The sequence below is a fragment of the Macaca mulatta genome, chromosome 14 (assembly GCF_049350105.2).
Source record: "Macaca mulatta isolate MMU2019108-1 chromosome 14, T2T-MMU8v2.0, whole genome shotgun sequence".
Taxonomy (NCBI): domain Eukaryota; kingdom Metazoa; phylum Chordata; class Mammalia; order Primates; family Cercopithecidae; genus Macaca; species Macaca mulatta.
This window is the reverse complement of record NC_133419.1, coordinates 53,191,234-53,214,085: the sequence shown is the minus strand read 5'-3', so window position 1 is coordinate 53,214,085 and position 22,852 is coordinate 53,191,234. Positions and strand designations below refer to the sequence as shown.

The window sequence follows — 22,852 nt, the reverse complement described above, 5'->3', positions numbered from 1 at the left end:
ATCAGCAGCACAGTGCCTGGCACCAGGGATGAAGGTGGGCAGACATGTGCTTGTACTGGGAGCTCACAGCCCCTAAGGCCTCCGTCTTAGCTCTGAACTTGTAATTCCAGACATCCTTGAACATAGTGATTTGAGTTCTTTGCCTGCCCGCCTACCCCCAGCCCTGGGCATATGGCTGAGGAATCAGGTCCAACAGGCTGTCCTCTGATGTCTTCTCATCCAGGGACTCCTCAGTGAGGATGTCCTTGCCCAAGTGGACGCAGCAGACACCCTCTGGCCCTACCTGTCAAAAGCTCCTCTTCCTGTGAGCCCTCCGTTCTGAGGCCCTGCACATTCTGCTCTCACTGCTGCCTTACCCACGTGGACTTGCTCGATGCTCCTGGCAGACTGTATGGTTGCAGGTGGCCAAACTCAGTAGAGAAGTGCAATTGGGACACCTGGTAATCTTGGCTCAGTTCCAGGTGCAGGGAGGGCCGTTTCCATTGTTCTCACACAAACAGGGCCTGGAGACTGCTTTTTCCTGCATTCACAGTATCTGCCTTGTGCCAAGAATGTCAAGGTAAATAAGACAGGTCACTCAGGGAGTGCAAACTGAGGGGGAGATGGACCAGCTTGGTGCAGTGTGAGGAACGCTCTGATATCCAGACGAGGCCCGTCATATTCTACGCCGGGGTCACAGGATCACTTGAAAAATGCCTCTTTGTAGAGGTCTAGCCATCTTCTGCAATCTCTGGCATGGGTGCGTGTGAAAACAGCTGCGTCACCATGTTTCTATCTAGATTGGCTCTGGGGAGAGGAGGCAGGGAGCTCGTCCTGTGTGGGCCATGCCATTCTTGTGCAGCGGAAAGTGATTTAAGACAAGAGAGAAGTCCTAGATCATGGAAATGCAACGCTGCACAAATGGCCGTGCTTTGTTTTAATTTTTGTGGTTATGTAGTAGGTGTATATATGCATGGGGTATGTGGTATTTGAATACAGGCATTCAATGTGAAATAAGCACATCACAGAGAATGGGGTATCCATTCCCTCCAGCATTTATCCCAGTGGCCGTGCTTTGGACTCACTATCTGCCGAGTACCTCCTGCATGGCCCAGGTTCTTTCAGGAGTCTTTTCTGCAGCCCTGCAAGGTTGGTGGTAGTCTCTTCATTTTACAGATGAGGAAGCTGAGGCTCACAGAAGGGAAATGGCATATGTTGCAAGATGATTGCCCTCCTGAAATGTTCTAATTAATTTGCTGAAAAATAATTAGAATTCAAAAGAGGGGGGGAAGGTAATGAAAAACACCCAAATTCTTGAAAATTACAAGAATATTGAGAGATGTATAAAGGGTTGCAAAAGCACTCCCTTCGAAATTACGAATTCTTAATTACTAATTACTAAAATTACTAATTACTAAAAAGCAGACTTCGAAATTACTAATTCTTAAAAAACTGGTGGCTGGAACATGATCATCTCTGACTAGATCATCAGATTGCCCAACTTTGCATTCAGATGAATTGTTCCCAGCCTAATCATAAGCTCTTCTCTTGACCAGCCTCCCCAGGAGCCTGGTGGCTTGCCATCAGTGCATGCTTCTCTTTGGTAGGAGCCACTGGCTCTAACCCTGAGGTCCACACCAGGATGACTTATCTGGGATTTCTCCATGAGTTGAGCATTTATTTCTCAGGATCCTGAGAACCTGGTGATTCCCCCAGTTGACTAGAGCAGTGCTACTCAAAGTGTGGTCCACAGGCAGGGACTGGGCTATAATCCCATGATAGCAAGTGAGAGAGAGTTAAGTGTTGGAAACTTGTAGAACCATTTGATACTGCCACACATTCAAGTGTGTGATCATATTTCTAGTTTATTTTCTTTGTATCTGGAAATAACCAGCCATAATGGATTAAATATTTAAAAAGAAAAAAAAACCTGTCATTAGCCGCAGGTAGTTTGAGGAGCAATGAGCTAGCAGAAGCCAGTTAGTTAGTTATATCCTCACTCTGAGAGCCGGTAAGGCCGTCCTGCTGTCAGGAAATAGAAGATAACCCTTGATGCCCAGGGAAACATTCACCTTCACATTGGCCTTTGGGGTGGGCTTCAAAGGCTCTCCCCTCATCCCGGGAGACAAGTTCTCCATCACCTCATTTCCCTGTGACCTCTCAAAGAAGTGCTGGTCTACCTCTTGGTGATTCTGGAATGCATTTCATCAGGTTGGAAAGGGCAAGTAGGAGACCCAATACTGATTTCCTTAAGGGTGCTTTCATTTTACTTAAAAAAAAAAAAAGAATGTCACCCTCTCAGGGTGGATGTGTGGGTGCCACAGGGAGAAAGGGGGCTTTTGGACCTAATGATAGGTGGAACCAGATGTGGTCTTCATCCTGGATCCCCTGCCCAGATGACCCAGACTGTGCCCTGTGCTGTAGGACAATGGAGCAGCTCTGCAACTGCTCAGTTTTGGCAGTACCTCCTAGCAACCTCGCAGCCCTCTGCATGCTTCAGTAATGCCTCCCCAAGTCAGGGTTGCTCAGAAGCTCAGTGCACAAAGTGCTTATTAGCTAAGTGGTTAATAAGATCTCATTAGGGATTTGTAGTAAAAGCTCCAGAAAGTATAGTCTCTGCTTATTCAGGGAAGGCAGTAATTGTGCGTGGGTATCTTGGCATCACTGTGGTGCCTTTCTGGGAGAATACTGTGGAGCCAGTTCACACACTGGGCCGGTGGAAGCAGTCACACAAGGGGCTGGGCAGGTGGTGCTAAGAGTATAACTGACCTCCCTGACTTTCCTCCCCTCTTTATTTTGATAAAAGCCCAGGAAGTCCTTTGTATCCCCTATCTGAGTGGCCAAGTTGGGGGTCCCAGCAGGGGATGGAACATCAGGCAAACAATGACTTATTGTCCTGAGCTATACACCTGAACCTTTCTTGGAAGCAGGGGCTAAATTTCTTGGCATTTGTGGCCTCCTGGAAATGGCAGACAGTGTGCTTGGAAGCAGAATCCTAATCCCTCCCAGGTTGGGCCACAGTAGAGGCAAGGGTGGAAGGGGGTGCCAGGCCTGACAGCTGCTCCCAAGAAGTGGCAGGCTTGGTAAACTCTGATGAGGTCCCATCTGTCTAAATTCAAGGGATCAGACACCCCCAGCAAGCATGCATCCAGGTCCTCTGTAGGCCCCAAAGCCACACACATGGTCTGGAGTGACCATTTCAAAGTTACTGTAATGTTGGGCTTCCTAATGAGAAAGGGAGCAAGGGGCTCCTGGGCTTTGTTCACACCAGCCTGCCAGGCGCTCCTTTTCCTGCTCAGCCCTATATAGTGCCTGTGCTTTTGCTGGAAGCCAGTGAGTTAGCCTTAGGCCCCGAGGATGGGCATTGCCACCAGGAATAGGGGAGCTGTGGTGAGCCTGTCATTTGCTTTGCAGTTCCCTGGACTCCCTGCTTTATATTTGAGGCTTTCTCTTATCAGTTTAGATGTGGCCTCCCAAGGGCAGTCTTGGGTTTTGATGGAGGTCATCATTTCACCCACACACAAGTTACTGTTATTTGGTGTGGCGATGGCTATCAACTCTTGCCCAGAGGCCCTGCAGCCTCCATTGCTGCTCTCGCTGGCCACAACTCCCAGAGGCTGGGTTCAGAAGCTGGGGAGGACCTAGAGCTTCCCTCCCTCTACGATCTTGGTATCAGGAGCAGTGTTTCTAGAATCTCGTGCTGTATATATTTGCCTCCCCCAAGAAGAGACTGCAGCAATAGCAGGGTAGGCTTCCAGAGTTGGGGGTGAGGGGTGAAGGGGTGAAGGGGAGAGCAAGCTGTAGTTTGCAGAAGCGGGTATGTGTAATTGTGCCATGCTCTTTAGGCTGTCAGCTTCCACCCCTTCCCCAGCTCTTTGACACCTTGGTGGGGGTCTAGGCATTTGTAGGTGCCCTCAGGAGCACAGGCACCCACAGCCTGTCACTGGGCCATGCACCCCATGGCCCATGCAGAGCTGCTGCCTCCCTGTCTCCAAGCTGACCTTGCCCGGCGCTGGCTCTGGAGCCTGCTGCAGTCCCCATCCTGTCCCACCTGCCCAGTATGCGCTCATTCCACATACTGCTGCTGTTGACAGGGTGGGCTGTGGTCCTGCTTGGAGGGACCTAGGAGCTTCAAGGCAGGCTGGGGCAGGCTGAATCTAGAGGAGGGAAGGGAGGGAGGAATCCAGGTATAAGAAAAAAACAAAGCTGCTTCTCTCCACTCTCACACCACTCACCTTTGGTCACCAAATAGAGTGGGGATGTTTCTCCCCACCAACAAAGTCTATAAATGGAAATGTTTTCCCTGAGTTCTGTGAGCCATCCTTGCAAATTAGTTAAACCTGAGGAGGGAAACACGGTTACTGGTTTATTATACAGGATCTTGTCAAGGATACAGAGGAACAGCCAGGTGAGGAGAGGCACAGGGCAGGGCATGTGGGAAAGGGTAGGCACCTCCACGCCATCTCTGGGGCACTGCCCTTCAGGGTCCTCTACATGGTCCACCCTCCAGAAGCTCCAAACCCTATCCTTTTCGGTTTCTATGGAGGCTTTGTTATGAAGGCGTGATTGATTACATCATTGGCTGTTGGTGATTAACTCAACCTTCAGCCCCTCTGACCTCGTAGGTCAGTGTATGGGACTGAAAGTTCCAACCCTTTAATCACAGGGTTGGTTCCCCTGGCAACCAGCCCCATCCTGAAGCTATCCAGGAGCTCAAGAGTCACTTCATTCCAGCAAAGGATGCTCCTGTCACGCAGGAAATCCCAAGGGATTTAGGAGCTCTGCGTCAGATGCTGCTGTCACTCAGGAAGGTACAAAGGTCTTAGGAGCTCTGCCTCGGGAACCAGGGGGCAGAGTCCAATTATATATTTCCGATGATATCACAATATCACACAAGGTAGTCCTGGCGAAGAGCCTGCTCAGTGCCAGGTGCTAGGACACACATTCTCTCACCTAGTCCTTCCCACAAACTCAGGAGACAGGTATAGCTCTCCCCATTTTACTAAATGAGGAACTGAGCTCAGAAGTTCTGTGCTTTATGCCAAGTCTCAGCACTGGCCTGTGGTGGAGCTGGGACCGTACCCTTCCCCTGGTCTTGCTGGTCCCTGGGCAGCTGCCTGCGGCCCCCCAGGGTCTTTCAAGGGGTCTCTGAAAGACGGTGGCCGCAGTGTGGCAGTCTACTTTTCTGTCTGAGGGGACTTGGCTCCTGATTTTCTTCTCTTTGCTTGGCTTATCTGACTCGCAGGTTTTGGGGCCTTTTGGGTAATGATTGGGTCTGAGCACCACATTTACCCCATCCCCCTGCTGAGTAAAGTTGTGAATGCCCCAGGGCTGGGGGGCAGGAGACCAGAGTACAGTCTGGAATCTTAGATCTATTTGCTAAGTGGCCTCAGATAGACCCTTCCATTCTCTGGGATTCATGTACGCATCTGTGCAATGAGAGGCTCAGGAACTTCGGAAGGCCTTGCACCCCGCAGTGGATGTAATAGTCCTGTGGCCCACCCAGGACTAAAAGGCTTTTGGTTTTTAATCTTTTTTTCCCCGAATTTTTTTATTGTGTTAAAATATACATGACATAAAAATTACCACCTTAACCTTGTTCTTTTTTTCTTTGAGACGGTGTTTTACTCTTGTTGCTCAGGCTGGAGTGCAATGGCGTGATCTCAGCTCACCGCAACCTCTGCCTCCCAGGTTCAAGTGATTCTCCTGCCTCAGCCTCCCAACTAGCTGGGACTACAGGCATGCGCCACCACCCTGGCTAATTTTGTATTTTTAGTAGAGATGTGATTTCTTCATGTTGGTCAGGCTGGTCTTGAACTCCCGACCTCAGGTAATCCGCCCATCTCGGCCTCCCAAAGTGCAGGGATTGCAGGCATGAGCCACCATGCCCAGCCAGCCTTAACCATTTTTTAAGGATATAGTTTAGTGGTATTAAATACATCCTTTGTGTGCAACCCTCACCATCCTCCCACTCCAGAACTCTTAGTTGTTGTCAAACTGGAACTCTGTACCCATTAAACAACAGCAACCACTGTTCTACTGCCTGTCTCTACGATTTTGACTACTCTAGGTACCACATGTAAGTGGAATCCTACAGCATTTGTGATTTTGTGGCCACAGGGTTTTATTTATTTTATTTTCTCCATCTCCAGAATCCCTGTGGTCTGCTCCTATCTGGTTTTGCTTCTCCTGGGTCGTGGGGTGCTATTTGCATGTGGGTGAGGAGCCCTCTCCCCATCCATCCTGCTTGTGTTTTCCTCCTGGGTGCTAACTGGCCTCTACCTTTGTCTCTGTCTCCTCTGCCTCTGCTCTTGGTTAGCTGACGGTAGGGAAAGTGTCCAGCGGAATAGGGGCTGCAGCTGAAGTCCTGGTCAATCTGTACATGAATGATCACAGACCTAAGGCCCAGGCCACCTCTCCAGACCTGGTAAGGACATGCACCCCCAGCCTTCACCCACAGACACTGGCTCTGGTATCCCAAGGCGGGCACATGGGATGCGGAGAGGATGCTCTAGCCCTTCCGAGGCTCCTCTTCTCTTGGGCCAAGAGGGGGCTGAGAATGAGCTGGATCAGGGCAGAAGTTAGAGGGAACCTACATTTCCTTAAAGACAGACCTCACTCAGGTCCCCTGTGGTCTTTTTGAAAATAGAGATCTTCCTGCTGTCTGTAGCTCTGGAGAACGGCCTGGTAGAAAGGCCCAGGTGAGGCCGTGAGCATAATTGAATGGTCTCACTTTCAATGTTTAGTGTCCAACCTGAACAGACTCTTTGCATTGGATTGAGAAAAAAGTCATGGGGAAAATATCCTTTTGATTAGAATTCCTTTCTCTAAACTAGGCTGCTCGCTGCCATCACCAGGAATTTTAGTTGACCACTCTTTCTGTTTCCTTTTGGCACATTGCCCTGGAATTGCCCAGGGGTACTGCTGCCCAAGCCCGTGCCCTCCCAATTCACAATTAGGACTATAACTGACCAGATTTGATGCCACAAGCTTTCCTCACCCGACCTGTGCCACTGCAGGGGAACAGGACACCTAAAACATCCTCAGCAGGCCAGTTTCAGGACCTCTGTCCAGAACCAGGTGACACTTAATCCCAAGGACAGATCCTGGAAGGAATATCGTGGGGAGGACACGTTTGAGTAAAGCCCACTCTGTCAGACCAGGATCACTCCCACCCCAAAAACCAGAGCAGCCAACCTCGGGGGGGGCCCACCTTGTTGTCTCCGGCCTGCCTGGGAGTATGGTTAACAGCAGCCCCTGCAGGGTTGGGGTCTGGGTTAAGGACGTATCTTCCTACCCCTCCCTCTTTGCTGCAGTGGCAGGAGCAGGAAACAGAAGCCCACGAGGTCCCCAGCATTCAGTGTGGAATTTCTGAAAGCCTCAGCCTGGCATTTGAAAGCTTGGGATAAGCCCTAATACACCACTCCTCTCTCCCGATCCCCAGGAATCTATGCGAAAGTCATTTCCCCTTAACCTGGGAGGCAGCGACACGTGTTACTTCTGTAAGAAGCGTGTGTACGTGATGGAGCGGCTGAGCGCCGAGGGCCACTTCTTCCACCGGGAGTGTTTCCGCTGCAGCGTCTGTGCCACCACCTTGCGCCTGGCTGCCTACACCTTTGACTGCGATGAAGGTAACCCCAGGGACCAGGGCAGCACTGGGCTCTGGCCTTGGCCTCAGATGTGACCTTGACTCGGGTTCCTGTCCCTCTGGCGGCTCTAGGACACCTAACACACCCCCAAAAGGAAGTACGATGTCATCAGGAAAGCTGTTCAGGGAGACTGGGAGCTCCTGCTAGAAGGGGAGGCTGCCTGTGGTCCCAGGGAAGGGGTAGCATTAGCACTGTGGTGTGGCATACCAGGTCCTGGTGGGCACCTGCTGTGTGCCCAGGGCTCTACGTACCTCTTCTTATGTAGCCTCACCACCCTCCATTGTCCCTGTATGGCCAAGAAAATCCAACCCAATACCCTCTGTTGCATGCTCAGCACCACACCTGGCATGAAGTAAGTTTCACCATATGATGCAATGTTAATATTATTTACATAGTATGTGTCTTAAAAATAACCATCAAAATGACATTCCCTCTGATAAGTGGCCTAACAAAGACATTGATGGAGGAATCGTGCTCATTGGAACGAATGATTATTTTCTAATTTTCAGCGCTTGACATTTGCTCTGTCATCTATAACAAGAAGCAGTATAGCATGGCGCTCAATACACACCCTCAAACTAAACTACTACCTCCTAGCCATAGAACCTTGGGCCTGTTACTTAAACAGTTTCCTCATCTGTAAAATGAGGTTAATGGTAGTACTTAGCTCTCAGGGTGGTTGTGAGGACTGACGAGTTAATGCACGTGAAGCTCGTAGCATTGTGCCTGGCACACAGTCATTCCTATGTAAGTGTCCCTGTTACAATTTTTACTATTGCTACTGTTACCAGCATAGCAGTGAGCAAGGAAGGCTTTTCTGGAAGGTGCACAGTGGTCCTGGGCAGTGGCCAGTTTCCCGGTGTGTGCCCCGTCTGGGTCTTTTCCTCACCATCACTGCTGCCATTTGCTCTCAGCCTTTCCCACCCACCAGGTATTCCACAAAGAAAGATTCAGGGTGTTCATACTCGAAGCTGTCCATTTTGCTGCCTGGCAACTGGTCTTATGAAGAAACTTGGTCTCAGTTTGCTTTGAGGATTTTTTTTAATGTTTTCCTATTTACTATAAAGGATGCAGAGGAGCAGCCAGATGGAAAAGAGGCATGGGGTGTGGTATGGGAGTAGGGTCTCAGAGCTCCCATGCCCTCTCTGGGTGCCGGCATGCCGTCCTACGGGAGCCTCCATGGTTTGAAGTCTTAGCCATATTCCCGGGAGAGCCCCCATTGCTGGAGCTTGTCTCTGAGGCACCTCCTACCTCATCTCAGTGCCACTTCTTTAAGGAAGGTGATGGAAGCCATTTCCCAAGTTTGAGCCACCCTGGGCTATTTCCATCATTGCTATTTTCTGACTTGGACAGTGGTGTGCACTTGGCGTTTGTCTACTGTGGCTCTAGTTTATAGGAGAAAAATTTTTCTGTATGTGTGTGCCTCTTTTTACAGGCAAATTTTACTGCAAGCCTCACTTCATTCACTGTAAAACCAATAGCAAACAACGGAAGAGACGGGCAGAGTTGAAGCAACAAAGAGAGGTATGTTTGTCTCAAACATGCTGGTGAAACAGGGAGGGCCCCTTGATAAGGGTTTCCAGTGATCCTCAAAGTTAGGCCAGCTTTTCTGGCCCTAGAGGGATTGAGATGACTCACAGATAAAGAAGAAAACCTCTGCTTACTGGTGTGGAGGGTTCTTTTGCTTCAGTCTGTTCCACAGCCTCTGGGGCGTGTCCCATTCCAGATGAGCTCCCAGGACGGTAGCCATGATGGCTTCTCATAAGAAGCCTGGAAGAGCTTGCCCATGTGGCAGGGATGGGGTGATATTCTTCGCCACACAAAAGCCACGTGGCCCTCCGTACCTGGAACCCACCTGGCCACAAGGTGCTGTTTGCAAGAATGCCTGGTATAGGACCGACCCTTCCACATTTTCTAAGTCCTCTCCCAGGTTCTCGAAGTCAACCAAGTGACCAGCCCACTGAATTTATAGATGGTTTCTGGAAGCATCTCTTCTGGCATCTCTTAGCAAATATCTTCTCTCGAGCTTGATTAATCATCTACCACTAGCAACAACTCATAACTTAAAACTTTTTTCTAATTACCCAAATATATAGATTCAGTGTAAAAACATGGGAATGAGAGAATATAAAGAAGCAAAGTTAAATCACCTGTAACTACTCTACCCTGAGAAAACCGCAGTTCACATTTTGTAACATCCCTTTCCAGACTTTTTTCTATGGGAATATATTTTAACCAAAGTGGAATCCTACGCCTACAGTTTTATATTCTTCCTTTTCTTCACTAACTGTATATCAAGAATAATTTCCCATGACATTAAAAATCCTGTTGGAGCATAATTTTTTTTTTTTTTTTTTTTTTTTTTTTGAGACGGAGTCTCGCTCTGTCGCCCAGCCCAGGCTGGAGTGCAGTGGCGCGATCTCGGCTCACTGCAAGCTCCGCCTCCCGGGTTCACGCCATTCTCCTGCCTCAGCCTCCCGAGTAGCTGGGACTACAGGCGCCCACAACCGCGCCCGGCTAATTTTTTGTATTTTTAGTAGAGACGGGGTTTCACCGTGGTCTCGATCTTCTGACCTTGTGATCTGCCCGCCTCGGCCTCCCAAAGTGCTGGGATTACAGGCGTGAGCCACCGCGCCCGGCCGCTGGAGCATAATTTTTAATGCCTTTGGAAGATTCTAGTCTATAAATGGTCAATCATTTACTTCACTACTTCTGCACTACTGGATCTTTATGTCATTTGAATTTTTTATCTTATAAATGTTTTTATAGTGTACATCCTGGTATGCATATTGTTATCCATATTTCAAATTATTTACTTGATATTTATCATTAGGAGTCAGATTCCCGATCAAAAGGCATGCGTATTTTTGAAGGCCCGTGACTCTTATGGTCAGTTGGCCGCCTAGAAAAGTGCCCGTGTTCAGCACCGGCTTCAGCATGAGTTGGGGGGCTGAGATTATTGTGGGGGCTGGTTGCAGGGTCTGTCAAGTTCGGTTTGTATTGGCTCCCTGCTTGCTTTGTTGAAGTAGTCCTCTGGAAGACTTGCAGACTAATGCCCTCATTTCGATCTCTTTCTCAGGAGGAGGCGACATGGCAAGAGCAGGAAGCCCCTCTGCGAGACACTCCCACTGAAAGTTCTTGCGCAGTGGCCGCCATTGGCACCCTGGAAGGCAGCCCCCCAGGTATCTCCACCTCCTTCTTTAGGAAGGCGCTGGGCTGGCCCCTCAGGCTGCCGAGGGACCTGTGTAACTGGATGCAGGGACTCCTGCAAGCCGTTGGCCTCCATATCAGGGACAATGCTTACAACTACTGCTACATGTACGAGCTCCTGAGCCTGGGGCTGCCACTTCTCTGGGCGTTCTCTGAGGTCCTGGCAGCCATGTACAGGGAATCTGAGGGCTCCCTCGAGAGCATCTGCAACTGGGTGCTCAGGTGCTTCCCAGTCAAGCTCCGCTGACATGCCTGGCCGCCCCAAAGTGCCTTCACATTTCCAGGGAGGCTTCAGATGGCAGTGCATTTGCAGTTTGCTCAGGCTCTGGCCAGGAAGCCTAGCATTCTCTAAGCAATTAGCTCAAAGCCAAAGAGTTTCACATGGGCCACCTCTGCCTGGCCTTATCAGGGTGAACATCTACTCACTAGGGCCAGGGACGATATGAAGGGCCAGGGACGATATGAAGGATCTTTTCTGTAGCTTTGTACTTATATATATGTACACCAAAGTGAGCCATACTTCTGGGTTTACATTTCAATTTTTTAAATTTTAATAAGCCTAGAGAAAGCATTTTTTTCTATGAGCGTCAATTTTTCTTAACATGGGTTTGAAGCTTATAACCAGTTTTATAAACCCCTTGAACATTGCAGTGAGTTGTCAGAGCCACTGCCTGCAAAGTGGATGATTTAAGATTTTACACATATGGAAGTGAGTGTGCCATCTCCTGACCAGTGCCTTTTGGCTTAGGTACCCAGATGCCACTTGTCAGCAGCAGGATACTTTTTACAACACGAAAGCATAATTATTTTAGAAGAAAAGAGTAGAAGGGCAGAATAGAATTCAACTTACAAAAGCAGGGAGTAGTGTGTGTTTGGTTGTTATCTGTCCCCTTGCGGGGAGGACTGTTTTGCTCCCTTGTTTTGATGTTAAATAGTAGCTTAAAGGCTTTCCCCCCCATACCAACTCACAGCCAAATGACGAAGAACCATGGGGTTTCAATAGATTCTACAAACATGCATTTTCCCTTTCCACTAATGGGCAGTGCAGTGAAAGCCCACTGGCATTTGACCATGGAGCTGATGCAGTGCTGAAGATGAGCTCTTTCAGCTGATGGCATTTTAGCCCCTGTGGCTCCCAGCAGATCCCCCAGCCCAGGCTACAGGCTGAGCCAAGGCCTTGCAGGGTCCATATTGGTCAGGCCGAGTGGAGTGGAAGACTTCACCCACTCATGTGGTGTCCTTTGAGACTGAGGGGGTTTGTTAACACATCAGGCTATTGCTGGGAAGCATGACCTGCCCAGTGAGCGTTGCCTGTGGACATCCTGACGGCTTAGCTGCTCCGCTGCGATGCATATGTGATCAAAACAGAAACCGTTTTCACAATGCCCTGGGAAAGGAATGGGTCTGACCTCCAGGGGAAGCTCTACTGTATCTTGACTGGCAGGGAAGGCTGGGAGTAGAAGCTGTTTTTGGACTGATCCAAAGGAAATATGCCTTAGTAAGGGTTAAAATGAGCATGCAGGCCCACCTACATTCTTCACTCTGGGTATCTAGAAGAGTCCTCAGCTCTCCCTGCTCCACGCTGCCTAGACATACACAGCTGCAGGGTCTGGCTGAACAATCAAGGGGCTGCCAGAGAAAGGCCATCTACAGGGCTCACTGTATCTGGAGTTGCTGGGCCCAAGATAGCTCTGTGCAGTTATCACTGGAGATGCCTCTGGATTAACTAAGAGGTGTGCCTGGGTGTGGGTGAGGAGCCAGAACCTTTGAGAGCTTTGAGATGACAGTTTCTGTGGGGTGGGAAGAAAGGAGGAGGTGCATTTCTACAAACACTTCCCTGAAATCCTTGGGAAAAACAGAGGCATAGCCATGGCCAACTCTGTGGGAACTGGCGCCTCTGTCCTTATTGGCACTGTTCTCAGTCTGATGACTTGCATTGTGTTTTCTCCAATTTTTGCTGGGATTTTAGTGTTCAGCATGGGGGGAGGAACCCTTGATTCCTTTTGTTTGAGTACAAAAAGTAAATTCTCGAGGTCATGATGTGAATGACCATGTTATTGTGATTATCTTCAGCTCAGGATAGGCTGAGATGCTTTGTGGAGTGTTCCATGAAGCCAGAGTCAGAATCTCTAAGACTGTCATGCACAGCCATAAGGAGACTGGTTTGAATCACTGTGGTGAGACAGGGTGTGCCTGTCAGAAATCTGAGATGTTTGTATGCTCTGAGATGTTGAACCTTTCTGGTGGGCAGCACCAACACCCAGGGGTGGACCCCAGAGGGTGAATGCCTCTAGGCCTCCACAACATGTTCAAGAATGAATAGGAGACACTAGAGTAAACTGCGGGCCGAGAGGATATCAGGGAGCAAGATGCAAATTGTGTGCATCCTCTCTTGTAAACAAGTAGCTGGTCACAACCAGAAAGGTTCATCTCGTCTAAGCAAACAGTGACTCTTTCAGAGGAAGTTTCCCTCTTTCAATAGTTGCCTTATTTTCAACTCCAGCGCCTTCTCGTGATGTTAATCATTTCCTCTTTTCCCCACACTAAGTTCTCTTTTCCATCTTTCTCTCTCTCTCCAATCTTACACCATGGCCATCAGTTCATTTCAGCCTTCCAGTGCTACACCCACTTCTTGGCTGACACCCACTTCTGCTCTAAGGTGACTGGTTTTCTTGCCAATTTTCAAAGAGTGGTACTAACCCCCAACCCGCTTTCTGCACCCCGTCCTCCCGGCCAGCGGTACTGGTTGTGCTAACTGTGAGTGTCTTGCATGCTGATGGACTCATATGGTGGCATGGTTGGCTAACAGCATGAGGGAGTGTCCAGCTTGAGACCCATGTCTGTGTTCATTTCCCGTGGAGCCAGCAGCCTGGTCTACCCCAAGTGCATGCCCCGCCTCTCCTCTCTCCCTTGGGCCTGCCTGTGTGCATGCTTCTCCAGTTGCACCTGCGAAGCCACCTACTTTCTTGGGAGGGTCGATCTTGATCATGAGACGGTACCATGAGGGGGCCTCTGTCACCTTTGAAAAGAACACCTATCGAGCAGCCTCAAAAAGCTCATACGTATCAGCCCCTTGTTAAACTGGCTTTAATGTAAAGATTGTTAATGTCATTGATCAAAACCATAGGTGATTCTTTGGAGGGATTTAAAAAGCATAATTACTCTCAGGCCTCATCCCAAGCTTGACCCATGCTCTGTAGGTTGAACACGTAATCACAAGTATTCTAGCAAATCCTGCCTTGGTTGCAGCCTGCGCTGTAGATGCAAGGGTTTTGCTGTGGTTCTTCTTATGTCCCTTGGCTCATAAAGCCCCAGATGATGCCAGAGCTTCAATTAGAGCCATCATCATCCCAGGCAGGGATATCTTTGAGAAATGACTCAGTTCAGCCCCAGGCCCCTGTGACTCTGCTTAAAGCACACATTTCTGCTGCCTCTTGTACCTGGCGCAGCAGGATAATCACCAGTGTGCTCTTAATGAGAAACAACACACCAAGCACAGTGGAGCTGTCCTGGGCAACCCTCGCCGGTCTCAGGCTGTGGGGGCGTCTGTCCTGCATGTGGCCCAGACCACCCTGACCCCTGGGCCTGCCTGCCTGGCCCTGCATGCTGCACACTCGCTGCGCTTGTGCAGATCCTGGCCAGTACGAAGTCGTTGCTCTTGTCTTATCTTCTCTTACAGAGTCTCCCTCCCTTTATAGAATGTCAACCAAAGAGTGCCCTCCTCCCCTCTCAGCCTCCTCTTTAGCTAGCCTCCCCATCTCATCACAACGCATGTCTGTGACCTTTGGTAATCATTTACAGTGCCACACGGAACCCTGTATTTTGCACACAGCAAAACAAACAATGTTTAGCTTTATTTATGGTATTTGATGCTGTAAATGGAAATAAATATTGTTCTTTATAAAGCTCATTGTTTCCTCTCTTCTTTGCCGTGGAAGCTTCTAAAACCTCACACACAGGGATTGGTGTAGGGGGTTCATTTTCCCTAAACTGCTGGCGGGACTTGCACTTGAGGTGACACAGGACTCTCGGGCTGCGCTGGGCGCTCTGAAAGGAAATATTACCCAGGGGTAATATTTGGAAACTGTCATCAATGCTCCTGGGCCAGGCTTTGGGGTCTCTTTCTTGAACACTCACTGTACTTTGCTGTTCTAGATGCTGGGCATAGTGGGTGAGGGTCAGTGTCCCCTCAGCGATTAGAAACAGACTGTATTGACAGCTATCTACACCCATTTCCACCGCACACCCAAGCGTGGCTCTACAGGAGAGCTTTCCCTATGAACCTTACACTAATTTAGGCTCCTATTTAGCAAAGGTTGGTCTTGAACACTTCATGCTGGTCCACAGCTGAGTGGCGAGTGGAAGGTAAGGAGGAAGGACTGGGCATCAGTCTCAGGATGGCAATGAAGGTGGCAGTGTGCTCATCAGATGGACAGCCACTGCCATCCTAAGAGACCTCTCCTGTCCCAAAGGCTCAGGGCATTCAGTGCCTATGGTGGGAGGCCCTGCCCTAGTGCCACCCTAAGTAGAACACTCATGGCAGGCCCTGGGCAACTCCAGGCTGTGTTTAAGGGAAAGATTTGGAGCCTCACTTGGCTAGCCTGGGAAGTGCCAAAGTCATCTGGTCCTCAGCCTCCCCTGGGTGAGATGCCTGCCATTTCCTGGCTGGGTGTAGCTGGGCTTCTGACACTGGTATGAAAAAGTCACCTGTGGACTTTATGAGGTCCCTGGCACCTCCAGATGGGTGTGCCTGAGGCTCTGGTCTCTGATGCCTGGATCTACCTTCAGAGCTGCCTCAGGTCATGACGAAGGGTTCTGTACTCTTACCTGGGTGACGTATTCCCACTTCCATTCAAGAAGGGATGTTAGGGACTGTAAGTCAGGTGCTGGGCTGTGCAAGTGACTCATTCCTTTATGCATTCATTTATTCCGCAAATGTTTGTCCTAGGCCTATTCTAAGCCCTAGATAAAGCAGCGAACCATGCAAAGTCCCCACACCTCCCTGCACCTTAGAGATGTGGCTCCGTATTGCTGTACTGGATGAGATCTGTTCTATTTTACTGCATGTGCTTATTTGTTTGTTCAACTAGGTGGTATTTCCTGAGCATCTACAATGCGCTAGGAATACAGCAGGGAGTAAAGTAGACAAAAATCCTCACTTTGTTGTCAAAGCGTGACACCCCAAGAGGTGCTTCACCAACAAAGGGGTCCATAGTCACGACATTCGAAGGATATTTTATACCGATCTTGCCAGTCCTCCCCAGCCCTGGAGACTCACAAGATTCATTTGCCTGTCAAGTCTCTGGGGCATCCTCATAGAGAAGTTTAATCAACTTTGTGAAAGTCAGCTGTCTCATACTTATTTGAACATTTTGTTTTGGTTTTGGTTTGGTTTTTTTGAATATTGCATTCTACATACATAGTTTTAGTAGACTAGTCTTTAATTCAGAGATATTGGATTAAAGACTTAAAATTTCAGAGGTAAAACCATAGAATTAAATATTAAATGAAATTAAATATTGAATAGATAACGGGGTGACAACTTTCTAAGCATAAATCCTCTAATAGGAAGAAGAACACATAGGAAAAACATGGCACAAATCTGATTATATACATTTTTGAAACTTAGTGTAGAATAATAAAATATTAAATAGACCATTAGACTAGGGAAAAAAATAAACTAAATGTAATAACAAAGAAGTTCATTGCATGGTATTTTCAAAATTCATTTAAAACAGATGTTCCTGGGCACCCCTCGCAGTGTAAATGATCAGTTAATATTTGTTGATTAAAGAGTCAATGATAAATAGGCAAAGGCTATGAATAGGTGGTTTACACTTAAGCAAATTTTAAAAGTAAACACTAAAAAGAAAAAGCAAGTATTTACAAAAGTATTCCTACTTGGTTTTTAAAGGAAGTAAATTAATTATGGTGTACATGGGCCAGGTGCGGTAGCTCACACCTGTAATCCCAGCACTTTGGGAGGCTGAGGCGGGCAGATCACTTGAGGTCAGGAGTTCAAGACCAGCCTGACCAACATGACAAAACCCTGTCCCTACTAAAAAAAAAAATTAGCTGGGCATGGTGGCACATGCCTTTAATTCCAACTACTTGGGAGGCTGAGGCACGAGAATCGCTTAAACCCAGGAGGCAGAGGTTGCAGTGAGCTGAGATCATGCCACTGCACTCCAGCTTGGATGACAGAGTGAGACTCCGTCTCAAAAAGAAAATAAAAATTATGGTGCATCTACTGAATTAGTAAAGAAAAAAGTAAAACTGACTGTAAGAAAAAAATATGAACTTCATCCCAAGTATTGAGTAAAAAGTAAACTGGGAGAATCTTTTCCTGGGAAGCATTGTGGCAACCCTGATTGAGATCCAGAAAAGGGCTCTGACTTCTCGGCCTAATAAGTCTACCGCAGGGAATTTATCCTGAGGAAATAATCCAGCAGAAGAAATAAATCTCTGTGAAACTTGAACGTGTAAGTCGGTCAAGCCGAGTGGGTGGGCTGTTCCCCTTTATTTCTGTAAATGCATTCATTTTTACAACTTAAGGGAAAAAAAAGGCTTAAGTAAGTAAAAGAAGTTACTAAATCTTTTACTGCCCCCCACCCCACAGCCAGCTGTTATATAGGGAACATTTTCTGTGTGCCAGGTACTGGGCCAAGAACTTTATGTGCAGAACTTCATTAGCTCTTCACCTCCTTGTGTCAGCCTTGAGGTCAGTACTGATGTTAAAGAAGCTCCTGATACTGAGGAGGCAGAGGCGAGTCTAGAGCCACATCTTCCACTGTGAAGGGACTGAGTCCCACAGCCCAGGCTAGGAGTCAGGTGCCTGCTCTAAGAGGAACCTCGGTGCATGATGAGGGTCTGGGCTCCACCAAAGCCCAGGCTTTGCTTCCAGCACTTGGTATGGACTCAGTGGCATTGCGCAGGTCCCTTCTGTGAACTGGGGCTAAGGATGCCTCTAGCATAGGGTTTTCCAAGGTGTTTGGCTCTCAGGACAGCAAGATCTCTTTGTCATGCTCTAGATAGCACTTTCCTGATTTTGCACAGCACAGAGAGCCCAGAGGAAAACTTTTTGGGCATTCTCGATTAACTGGGGCTCAGAACTCCTGACAGGATACCTTCAGGTTGGGAGCTAGACAGCGGTCCCAATTCACACTGGTGGTACTATGTTTTTCTCCAGGTTTCTGATTCCCCAGCCTTCTTAAAGGCAACAGCCATCTCCCTTCGGACACCCAGGCCTCAGCTCTGGAGCTCCCTTTCCCTGCCACCACCTGCCAGCAGACTTTGGTTTTGCCTTAGTGAGTGCAAAGAGGGGGCACAGGCTCTCACTTTGTGCCCAGCTGCCTGCTTAACGTCCACACCTGATGTCTATTGCGCATGTCCAGCCCAAATGTCCACTCCAACTGCTGATTTCCCCAAAACAGGCTCCATCCTTAGCCTTCCCCATTTCTGGAGACTGTAATTCCCCTTTTCTTGTTGCTTGGCCCAAAGGCCCTGGAGTCATTCTTGACTCTTCTTTCTCTTGACCTCACACCAAATCCATCAGCAAATTTGAGGAACATCCAGAACCTATCCATTGCTCACCACCTCTACACTAACCGACCTCCGCCCGCTGTCATCCAAGTTATTGCAGCCACCCCTCTGAGGGCCCCTGCTTCTCCCTTCACCCCTCAACCTCCTCAACAAAACAGCTGAATTATCCTTTTATTTATTTTTATTTATTTGTTTGTTTTGAAACAGTGTCTTACTCTGTCATCCAGGCTGGAGTGATCTTGGCTCACTGCAACCTTCACCTCCTGGATTCAAGTGATTCTCATGCCTCAGCCACCCGAGTAGCTGAGATGACAGGCACCTGCCACCACACCCAGCTAACTTTTGTATTTTTAGTAGAGACGGGGTTTTGCCATGTTGGCCAGGCTGTTTTCGAACTCCTGACCTCAAGTGATCCTCCCACCTCAGCTTCCCAAAGTGCTGGGATTACAGGTGTGAGCCACTGTGCCTGGCCTGGATGATCCTTTTAGAATGTATGTTTCACTGCTGCTCAAAACTCCAGCAGCTCTCCAGCTCACTGCGTGCAAATGCCAAAGGCATGATGGATTCGAAGGGCTCTGTGGGGTCTGGCCCCTACTCTGACCTCCTCTTCTACTTTCCCTTACACACTCTGACCCAGCCACATTCTCTCTTAGAGCGTTTGTGCTGTCTGTTTCCTCTGCCAAGAATGCGCTTCCCTGGCATTCATATGGCTGAGTCTGTCCTTTATTCAAATTTGTCCATGTGTCCTCCAATACCCACAGTGAGGTCTATTTTTAGTCCTGAGACCTGCACTCCCCAGTGATCCCTGCTCCCCCTTACCCTACTAGACAGTTTTTCCACTGCACACATTTATTGCCTTCAACATATTGTGTAATTCACTCCTTTATTATGTGTATTGCTTATTTATGTTTTCCAACCTTGCTGGAATGCAAGCTCCATGAGGGCAGGGGTCTTGGTTGCCTTTGAATGCTTTGTATAACCCCGACAGAACAGTACTTAGCACATAGTGGGTCCTCAAAAAATGTTTTTAGGATATATGCCCTCTGGCCTGGACCTCAGGCTACAGAGCATGCAACCATCTCAGGCTGGGGAAGATCTGGCTGGCATCCAGTGTGGTTCAGGAGGGAGACCGGGAGGAAGAGAAATCTGACGTTGTGTGTCCTGGCTGCCACTGCAGACTCCTGATTGTGAGAAGGGAGTTTTGATTTTGCTTCTGTGTTGCCTTCTGAGGGGCATCATCTTCATGTACAACTCTTGAGAGAGCTGGGTCTGCACAGAACCAGGTGGGCCTTGGACGCCTCCTCTCAGGGACAAGCCAAGATTGGCAGCAGAGAGCTGTTCCAGCAGCATCCCCTTTGGGGCATCAAGGCCCAGGCCACCGGCCTCAAACACATCCTCTGTCCCCTGTTCACTGTGCCTTGCTCTGGGGTCTTGACACAGGAATCCAGGTGGCAGATGTGAGACAAGGGACGGGGTGGGGAACACTCCGCCCACCATAACCTGGGCTGGAGGGTGCGGCCCCCATGACAAGGCATGTGGGTGACTCAGCATGGCTTTGATCCCCTGAGTCCAGTTATCCTCAAGTGCCTGTAACTGAGACCAAGAGAGGCTGCCTGCCCGCCCTCAGATAAACAGGCCAACTCTTCCATTTGTAGGAGCCTAGAAGTGCCAGATCAGATTTTCTCTTTTCCCACCCCAACTCACACCAGGCCCTGGCTGTGACTCCCTTGGGGACATGTGGCAGCAGGATGGGGATTGTTTACTCAGTGCTGGGGTCTTGCTGCTACTCTGGCCGGGATCTGAACAGGAGGGAAGGACGGTGGGCCCCAGGCTACTTTCATTCCTGCTTTATGGGGTTGCTGCTGGGCTGCCTTCACAGAAACTTAGAGTTCTTCCTGCCCACCTCATTCAGAGGAACGTGGGTATAGGTCCTGGCTGTGCCCAAAGCTCGAGGCTCACAGCCGGCCAGACACAATGCCTGTAGTGGTGGAAGAAGAGGGAAGAAAAGAGGCAGGGTCCAAGAAGAAGACTCCAGACCTGCTGCCATTAGCAAAGAAATTCAGCTTCCCTGACACTCTGGAGGCTGCAGAGCTGTTGGGATGATACAACGTGTGCCCCTATCCCTCACCTCAAAGGAGGAGTCCTGGTGTCCAGAGGGAGCCATGTGCTGACGGCTGGTGCCAGATTGCCGGCCATCTGTGGCAGAATTTCCCTGTGTCTGGCCCAGCGTCCAGGATGAGGGCTTCACGGGAGGAGCAGCTCAGCTCTGCTGAGGGCCTTGGGGAAGGGGCTGAGGCTTGGCACTACCTGTCAAAGGTTGCATCTTCCTTCAGGTTTACATTTTAATGTATTGTTCCCTGCATGAAGGCTACTGCTAGGGCCAGCCAGGGCCCCTTGAATGATGCTATCCACCCTGGCTTGTGGGCAGTGGAGCGTGTGTCCGCGTGTATCTGCACACCTACACACACAGGCCAGGCCTACCTGTGGAAGGAGTACAGCAAGGCAGGGCAGCCATGCCCCAGGGCAGAGGGGCCAGAGGCCCAGGATTGCCCATCAATTTGTTCACCCCCTGAAGATCCGTAGATGCCCATTCCCATGACTGCACCCTGAGGAGTCACTCTCAGAAGCCCCCATGAGGGCAGCCAGCCCATCTTGGCACCTGTGCCTTTTCTCTAAAGGGCCACACACTGAAAAGGACCTTGGCTCTGGCACCGACAAGTCCCCTTCCCAGAGCATTTGTGACATACCCTGGCAGTGGACAGAAGGACTGCCTGCCACAAGCATCTTCCTAGGACCCTCCTTCATCCCTCTGGGGGCTTGTAGTGTCCCCACTTACAAGAGGGCAAAGAGGCCGCTCTGCTCAGAATCCCGGGTATCTGCCTGTGTGTGCTCAGATGCCTTCCCCGCCCTTCTCTGGCTGGACACTGTATTGAAAAGGCGTATCCCTTGCAAGCTACATCTTCTAGCTCCCTTGCAACTGGTTTACTGTTAGTTTTGACCGCTGGACGCGCTGGTGTGGGGCTGGAGGGCAGGATCCAAGGGGAGGCCAGGGTGTCCCTCCCAGCTCCCTGCCTTGCAGCAGCATTGTGGCCTCTGGGCTCCGGTGACACCAGCTCTTCTCCTTGTCCCTCTGCTGCTGAGGGACAGTGGCCTGCTGCTGCTCCTGTCTGGGTTGCCTCATCATCCCTGTTAGGCTTTCAGCTCTTCCAGCACTGTTGCAGTTCATTTCCTGTCTGGACGCTTCTGTTGAACTCCCTGGCTTGGCCCTGTCTTCCTGACTGGATCCTGATCCTCTTAGTTTTGCTGCTTTCTTTCTCAACTTTTTTCTGCAGAGAGAACAGTGGACAGGGGCCAGAGATGGCTCTGGCCATTAGGAGCTATGTGACCTTAGACAAGTGTCGTAACTCCTCCAAGACTTGGTTTCCTTTCCTGCAAAGTGGGGTTAATAGCAGCACACAGGAGGCCTGCTGTGTTGTCATCTCCCTGGGTTCTGGGAGTGAGTGGAAGAGTCTCAGACTCGAGTGGAAAGCAGCAGCAATTTCACCAGCAGAACCAGGGAGCCCCGCGCCTCTCCATAACCCTGCGGCAGGGGCCTGGCCAGGAAAGGGCCTTGGGACCTGGCTGCTGGGAGCCGTGTGTGAGGACAGACATTTCCCCAGACCCTGCCTGGCTCTGCCTTTCCCAGGCTTGTGGGTAGGCCTTGGACCCGAAACTTAGGATTTTTAGAGTCTTATCTTTTGTTAGGGAGCAGGTATCTGGCCAGAGCTGAGATGAGGCTGAGGTGCTCAGTTCTGGGCAAAGCTGCTTCGTGCCACAGGCTGGCAACAGCTGCCCTGCGGGGTGCTGGATCCTTCTCCTCACCCATGACTCCTATGTACCTCCTCTCCTGTTACCTCCAACCCCCATTAGAGTCCTTGATTCTCCAAATGAGCAAAGATGACTTCAGGCAGTCTTACAGAGCAGCCAGCCTCGGGGAGGCAGCAAGAGGTCTGGTGGTATGAGCACGAAGCACAGGTGAGCACACCTGGCTCTTCACCTGGGGCTGGCCACAAGTGCAGCTGCTCTGTGCCCAGCAGCCAGAGGCCCAGCTGCGGTGACACCCAGCTCACTGGCTGGCCTGGTGGGCATTCACTCTTTTCCACTCATCCAGTGAGGATGCTAATACCATTCTCTTAGGGCTGTTGGGATGCTAGGGTGGATGAAGGCATATGGGCACTCGATGAGTCAGTGTTACTGTCATTAGTATTATGTCCAGTATTTGTACTAGTACTACTAGTATTACTACTGTTATACACACACAGATGGAGCTGTCTGGGAATGAAAAGAGATATCTGGAAGTAGCCACTTGACTGTAGGAATTTCTTCCTGGAGGTGGCACTGAACCCCATAAAACCCAGCAGTAGCCATGGCCTGAGTCTTAAACAGCAGAAGCGGGGAAGGATCCTGGCCTCCTTTGGGGCTTTTTGCCTCCG

General features: G+C 49.6%; 1 protein-coding gene across 50 annotated transcripts in view; it reads left to right on the top strand.

Annotated features, from left to right (window-relative positions):
* The window catches only part of MICAL2 (microtubule associated monooxygenase, calponin and LIM domain containing 2), a 241,431-nt gene that overhangs the window by 137,094 nt on the left and 81,485 nt on the right, over positions 1-22,852 (top strand). For 25 of the 50 annotated variants that reach the window (XM_077963306.1, XM_077963302.1, XM_077963300.1 and 22 more), the window contains 3 exons: positions 7,424-7,610; positions 9,064-9,152; positions 10,708-10,810. In XM_077963306.1, the coding sequence (XP_077819432.1) occupies positions 7,424-7,610; positions 9,064-9,152; positions 10,708-10,810 (379 nt within the window). Of the gene's footprint in view, positions 1-6,298; positions 6,407-7,423; positions 7,611-9,063; positions 9,153-10,707; positions 12,859-13,437; positions 14,744-22,852 lie in introns of those variants that run through there. The other 25 variants (XM_077963283.1, XM_077963282.1, XM_077963280.1 and 22 more) reach the window with 4 other exon arrangements.